This window comes from Parathielavia appendiculata (genome assembly GCF_033297405.1).
Source record: "Parathielavia appendiculata strain CBS 731.68 unplaced genomic scaffold N657scaffold_11, whole genome shotgun sequence".
Lineage (NCBI taxonomy): Eukaryota > Fungi > Ascomycota > Sordariomycetes > Sordariales > Chaetomiaceae > Parathielavia > Parathielavia appendiculata.
This window is the reverse complement of record NW_026944230.1, coordinates 299,011-306,476: the sequence shown is the minus strand read 5'-3', so window position 1 is coordinate 306,476 and position 7,466 is coordinate 299,011. Positions and strand designations below refer to the sequence as shown.

At 45.8% G+C, this 7,466-nt stretch overlaps 1 protein-coding gene across 1 annotated transcript in view; it reads left to right on the top strand.

Annotated features, from left to right (window-relative positions):
• The first annotated feature begins 1,742 nt into the window (after nucleotides 1–1,742).
• N657DRAFT_647726 (uncharacterized protein) overlaps nucleotides 1,743–7,466 on the top strand; it is an 11,763-nt gene continuing 6,039 nt past the window's right edge. Inside the window, exons 1-3 of the mRNA XM_062793375.1 lie at nucleotides 1,743–1,875; nucleotides 1,934–1,935; nucleotides 2,276–2,328. Of these exons, the coding sequence (XP_062645325.1) occupies nucleotides 1,842–1,875; nucleotides 1,934–1,935; nucleotides 2,276–2,328 (89 nt within the window). The 5' untranslated portion in view covers nucleotides 1,743–1,841. The remainder of the gene's footprint in view (nucleotides 1,876–1,933; nucleotides 1,936–2,275; nucleotides 2,329–7,466) is intronic.

The following is a 7,466-nucleotide window of genomic DNA, read 5'->3' as shown; positions in this document are numbered from 1 at the left end:
CTTGTTGCTGGTTCGCCCCCCTTCTCGGTGGGGATATGAAAGGACGATGCACCGTAAGCTAGTGCTGACCGGATGCACTTGGAGTACACCTCTCTCGCTTTGGCTAGCCCTAGGCCCCACGTTGCCGCTGTGATTCTTGTCAATGCGTAGCTCTGAGTCTTCAGCTTCCGTTCCACCGCTTCTAGGTGGGCCTTCCAATTGAGCCTCCAGTCTAGCCAAACACCTAGGAATCTCGCCGATGTTCTAGGTCGTACTAGGCTGGTACCTCCTCCTAGCTACGCGAGGTTCAGCTGGGGGGCCCATTGTTTGCGCCCTTTGTTGAAGTGAATCAGCTCGCTTTTCTCCGGGCCAAAGGCCATCCCCCGGGTCTCTGCCCACCGTAGGCGCAGCCACCAGCTGTCGAACGTTGGCCTCTAGCTCCCGGCCAAACACTAAGAGGTTGGTGTCATCCGCAAACCCTACAACTACTGAGTTGGGGTGCTCCTCTCTCAGCTGCTTGTATAGGGAGGCGATGTAGAGAATGAAGAGGGCTGGGGAAAGGGGTGAGCCCTGAGGAACTCCTGCTCGTATCGCCGTCGGTTGAGCTGCCTGACCATCGAAGTGAAGAGTGGCCTCCCGATCGGTTAGCCAGTTCCTCGACCAGAAGACCAGCCATCTTGGAAAGCGCATTTCTCGGAGGGTAGCTAGTAGCCGGATGTGGTTGACCGTGTCGAAGGCCCCTGTGATATCCAATTGGACGAGCAACGCTGTAGAGCTAAAATCATATAGAGCTTATACGATAAGACATGGTCCACCATCGAGCGGGACACCCCATCGACCGGGACACTTTTTCCTTCACTATAATCACCCAACTTCAAGACGCGTTTTCTCTACCACAACAATGCCCGAGAGCTTCCCAGAAAACCGAGTTCTTCTCGCGATCAATGCGATTCGATCAACACCGGGGTTGAGTATCCGACGCGCTGCAGAGATATACAACATCCCAAGTCGACAATTGCTGCGAGATTGAAGGGCCGGGCTGCAAAGTCCGACAGCTGCAACGGCCGTTCGAATTTGACGAAGATCGAAGAGAAGGTGATTATCCAGTATATACTCAACCTAGATTCGCGAGGGTTTCGCCCCGGATTGTCGACGTTGGTGATATTGCCAATCTTCTGCTTCAGAAACGCGGTGCGCGACACGTCGGAAAGAACTGGCCAGACCGCTTCGTTGCACGACGTCCAGAGCTAAAGACACGTTTCAATCGCGTCGATGGCTATCAGAGAGGCCTCTGCGAAGACCCTGCAATTATCGAGCTATAGTTCCGACTGGTTGCTAACATGCGAGCGAGATAAGGCATCCTCGATTGCGACTTCTACAACTTCGACGAGACCGGCTTTATGATGGATATGATACGGCCTGAGATGGTGGCTACACGCTCCGATCGGGTCGGCAAGCCAAAGGCCATTCAGCCAGGCAATCGAGAATGGGCAATAGTAATTTGTAGTATCGCTGGCAACGACTATATGGTGCCGCCTTTCTTGGTGGTGAGGGGCCGTTTCTACCTCGCTAGCTGGTACTCTAAGCACCAGATTCCCGACGACTGGGCCGTCGCAACATCAACCAACGTATGAACAGATAACAAGACTGCTTTGGAATGGCTACAGCATTTTGATGAGCACACTAAATACCGTCGGAAAGGTATATATCGGATGCTACTACTTAACACCCACGAGAGCCACACCAGCGCCGAATTTAACGAGTATTGCAAGAAGAACAACATTATAACACTCTGTCCTCCTCCCCGTTCGTCGCACCTTACCCAGCGTCTCGATGTTGGTTGTTCTAGCGTCTTGAAGAAGATGTACGGTGCCGAGATTGAGCTCTTCATCAAGGTGTGACAAATCTCAAGCCCTAACTTCTGCAAGGGACTCCTGAAGGTTATACTTGACAACGGGGTGATGTTCGGTTGAAGCCAAAGGATTCACAACAAGCAACGTCCAAGGGTACTGACAATCTTGCACTTGAGTTGCTTACTGGAGAACTCCCAGAAGTCCTCCAGAACGAGGGACAATATACCGACGCGATTCTTCGAGTGCTCGCAGTGCTATGCCTTCGATCGCTCCGAGCACCTTGCATGTTACAATGTGCTCGTCTGTCTTGTCTTTATAGCAATTTAGCTTCATCCTGACTGGTCTACCTTGCTTCCTTAAGTAATTGGCTCGGGCGTTTCTTGCGCCCCGCATATGGCTTTCTGGCATGCGGCCTCATGTTAGCTAATTCGTGACACAAGGCCCGGATTACGTATATCACCAAGCCCGACGAGTTCTTCCTTGCATTCAAAGCCGCCATCTACCGGACTTTTACCCAAGAAAACTCTCTCGGGGGTTTTCGAGGGTCTGGACTTATCCCCTACGACCCGCAGGCCGTACTTTCGAAGCTGGATGTCAAGTTGCGGACGCCAACACCCCCTGGGACCCCTTATGAACCACAAACACCATGGGTCTCCAAGACGCCCCAAACTACCAACGAGGCCCTTTCGCAGTCTACCCTTATCAAGGATCAGATTGTGAGACACCAGGGAAGCTCTCCAATTCCGATTCTTGCCTTTGTCGACCAGCTTTCGAAGGGAATGTAAGCGGTTTCCTATCTGGTCATCCTTTTAGAGGCCGAGGTACGGACATTTCAGGAGGCCAACGAAGCAATTTCCAAGCGCCGCAGAGCCAAACGGACGCGTCTCCAGGATGGTGGGGCTATTAATGGAAGCCAAGCTAGAGAAAATATGGCAGAGAAGGGTGTGGTGGAAGAGGAAGGGCACACCGAGGAGGAAAATGAAGGGCCATCAAGAGGCGTCGGACGGGTTCGCGGCTATGTGGCATCTGCCGCAAGACTGGCCACAATGCAAGGACATGCCCAGAGGCCGGAGTAATAGATAGCCCAAGCGATTCTGAGTGATTTAAATTGATCGCATCGATCTTGGTGGACTTTTGGCAGTTTGTAGTGGTGTGGTCTAGAACAGTGACCCGGTCGATGGGGTGTCCGGCTTGATGGTGGACCACGTTACTAAAGTTCTTGATAAACTTATAGTAGATGTTGGCAAATCCGATGAATCCTCGGACCTCTATTGTAATCTTCGGCCTTGGCTGAGTCTAAGAAGCCTCGATCTTTATACGTTCTATTCGGAACTCTCCTAGTAAAGTCTCAAAGCTCAGGTAGACCGTTTTCATAACGTGAAACCTGCTCTTATCCTTGTTAGCTAAGAGCCTCTAGTGATATAGTGTATCGAGCACCTGCTTATATATCCCTTATAGTTATTCTTCGAGTATATTTAAGAAGATAGGGATATCGTGTACTATACCATAATAAATCTATCGAGGATTGGTCTAACTATATAGTCAACGACTGCTTGGAATATTGCTAAAGCGTTGATCACCCTAAATGGTGTAACGAGGTACTTGTAGTACCTATAGGGTATTCAACACGCTATCTTCCATTTATTACCTTCCTTGATTTGGATAATACATATATATTGTCGGTAAGTCGAGGTATATAAACCATATACTCCTGCTAGTTAATCCTAAAGTCTAGAGAGCAAGGGCAATGGGTATGAGTTTTCACTATCTAATCGCTCAGCTATCGGTAGTCCATATGGATTCGTAGCTTCCTATTCTTCTTTAGAATAAAGAGGACTAGATAGCCACCTGGTAATATCGAAGGTCAAATATATCCTCGTCTAAGGCTCTCCTCAGGATTTCTATACTTCTATATTTTGCTTCTCGTTAGTTAGTATACCTCTAAGAACTTCAACTACGCGCTATCATTGAGCTTGATTTGTGATCCTAAGGTCTATAACATAGCAACCCTTCTATATATTTTGCTTTAAATTCTAGGTGTCCTTGATACTTGTTTAGGATCTACCCTATCTTATCGTCCTTCTCTATATCTTTGTAGTACGAGAACCTGTCGTTTCTAGCAGTGATGGTTGCCGCCTTATACTTACTGACCCAGTTATAGAGTTAGAATATCCTATACTCGTCTATCGCGATAACGGCTACTTCCTTACTTGTTCGTCTGTTCTAGTTAGTATTATCTACTACTTCTTCTAGATTACATTGTAGTCTTCTTGCAACTACTCGCTTCCTACGGTAGGCCCATAGATTATGCATCATTGTATCTACCGCCTGTATATAGCTCCTCTTATATGTATTTTCCTCATAAGTCGGTCGGATAATGGAGCCTCTCTCGGTTATAGGTGGCTACCTCCCTTCCAACTGATATTATCAATTCCTACACCGTTGTGCCCTAGGGCGTGCTGGACCTTCAACAACTTACTATACAGAAAAACCGTCCAAAGATATTAGGGCTATAATTCATATGCTATAGGCGCCTAAGAATTATGTACTTCTTTGGCCCTATATCTATAATGTCGAATACTACCTAGGTGGGTTTTCCTTCCACTTCGATGTCGAGTAGTTCAGTCTCTCGTTAAACCTATCAATTGCAAATAGTCCTTTAACAATGTATAGTTCCTTCTTGAATTTATATAGAATCTATCGTTAGTTGATGAATGTTAGCGAGATGAAGTTCAGCTATAATCCTCTATCTGCTAACGCTAGATAGAGCCTAGAATCCGTTCTGGTATATACTAACCTAGAGCCTATTATCTAGTCGCTAGTTTAAAATAGCATCTACTTCGTATTTTCTTGCTGGAAGGTCATAATAGCCTATTGTCTACGCTAAATCTTCCTATACTACGTGGCCTATCGCTGCTGTTATAGTGTTTAAACGTAGACGGACCCTTTAGAGGGCCCTGAGCTATTTCCTAACTCTGTCCTACGTGTTAGAGAGGCGTCCCCCGTATTATCTATATCCAGCGCTCGACACTCTTAGAACTATTATTACTCTCTTATTTCTATTGAGTCCGATGCTCTCGTCTCTAGATCTGAAGGCGAGGAGCGTCCTTTAGCTAGGTCTTGCCCGTATAAAAGTTAGCTATTTATTCTTTATGAATTATATATATTAGATAATATCTCAATATGAGTCCTATCGGTTATAGGTTTAGTATACTATCGACCATACTCTCAATAGCTATATACGAATCTTGACTAGTTCGATCTCCATAATATACTATAAGTCGTCAATACCCTTAGTCTTAGTCGAATATCCAAGGGTTACATTGGTTGCCTATACTGGTCTATCCTTCTATCTAGCTAGTGACAGAAGTTGAGCTTCATTTGAAATAATATTGATATATGTATGAAACGCACTAGAACTATAGTATTTGAATATAGTGTGTGTACCTGAATAGTGTTTCTATACTAGTAAAAGTCGATCGGCGTCTTTTCTAGAGACAGGTGTGAAGTCTCCGCCTATTCCTTCTTCTTCCACTTATTGGGTGGTTTTACCAATACTGATATACTGATTCCTCTGCCAGTATTCTTCCATAGGAGTGGTGCTTCGCCCTTTATATAGGTATACTCCTATATGCCGTTATACTAGTACTCAAGGATCCCAACTTCCTATAGGTCTATATTATCCTTGTGCTTGATGTTGATCCGTTAAAGCGTTAGTTGTTGACTCTTGAGGCCAATCTAGGTGAAGACGCTGATTTCTGATAATAGTCCACCCGATACTCGAGGTTATAAAGTCGTTGATCGAGTTCAGCGTTTTCCTTATAGCGCTCGATCACGTGTTTCTATAGGTAGGCGACGTTCGGTCCTTCTCATTCTCCTATGTTTCAAGTCCTCTACTAACCATCATTCGTCTTAGGTCCGGGTAAGTCCCTATAGTCGAGCTATTTCAAGCGCTCGGCCAGGTAGTGCAACTTCGCCCTTATCGTTGGTCTCCAGGTTTCTATCTTCGATATTTATCTTAGTATTAGCAAGTACCCGTTTACAGGTATCAGCTTGCTTAATATCATAGTTGAAATTATCCTATATATAGCTAGCGGCAACTACTTCTACGACTCTAATATGCTTGTCGATAGTAGCTGTTTCCTTTCCTAAAACCAGTTTTCAATCTTTCTTAGCGCTATAATAGTTGCGTTTGGAAGTATCCCTTGCAACGGGCTGAGCCCGTAAAAGCCTCGGCAAACTCCCGGCCAAGACCCGAGATTCGGTGGACTTCTATCTTGTTCGATACCGGCGCACAGGCCAAGGATGTGGAGGTATAAGACGGCAGATATCTTGCATAGTCTTTCACTCTTTTTCTTCTTCTCTCTCCATTCGAGACAAACTCGTAGAGTCGTCACCAGCTAGTTGCATTATACTCCTGGGACCGTTACACTTACATTGAAACTATAGAACCTGACTATAGTCTTCTTACCAGTGACAGTCGATTAGCGTCTTTTCTATGAATGGGTATAAAGTTTCCGCCTATTCCTTCTTCTTCCATTTATTAAGTGGTTTTACCCATACTAATATACTGGTTCTTCTGCTACTACTCCGTCTATAAGGGTGGTTCTTTGCCTTTCATACAGGTATACTCCTATACGTTGTTATACTTGTATTCTAGCATCCAAACTTCCTATAGGTCTACATCGCCCTAGTGTTCAATCGTTAGTCCATTGAAGCGTCAATTGTTAGAGCTCAAGGGCTATCCAGGTAGAAACGCTGATATCTGATAGTCTACTTGCTATCTAAGGTCGTAAAGCCGCTCGTCAAGTTTTAGCGTTTCCCTTACGTAGCTCGATTACACATTTCTATATGTAGGCAATATTCAGTTCCTCTCATTCTCAAATATTACTATCTTAGATTAAAGTAAGTCCCTATAGTTAAGCTATAACAAGTACTCAGCTAGGTAGTGTAACTCGCCTAAATTATCGGTTTCTAGATTCCTATCTTCGGTATTATCTTCGTACCGGCGAGTACTATTACGGGTGGTGACAGGCAATACTAGGTGATCTAGTAGTATTGCTAAGATCGCACAAGGAAACCGGAAACTCTGTGGGCTTTGTGCAGCAGTGGGAAAACCCTGCAGGGCAAGGTGGGGCTGCGCACTGACCAAGGGGCGGCAGTGCAAGACCCATTCCAGTGGGCTTGCCATATCTAATCTACATGGGATTCAACCCCTAACCCCGGCACGGGCATTGCACGTGACAAGTACCTACTTATATATATCAGTTCAATTAGTATCATAGCTAGGGTTGTCCTATGTATAGGTAGCGGGTTTTTCACCCGGCCCACGAGGGCGCAGTTTTCCTGTATAGTAAGTTGTTGAAGGTCCGGCACGCCCTAGGGCACAGCGGTGTAGGAATAGTAATATATATAGGTAGCGGCTACTACTTCTCTAATTCTAATATATTTAACATGGTCCACCATCGAGCGGGACACCCCATCGACCGGGACACTTTTCTAGACCACACCACTACAAACTGCCAAAAGTCCACCAAAATCTGATGCGATCAATTGAAACTACTCAGAATCGCTTGAGCTATCTATTTCTCCAGTCTCTGGGCATGTCCTTGCATTGTGGCCAGTCTTGCGGCA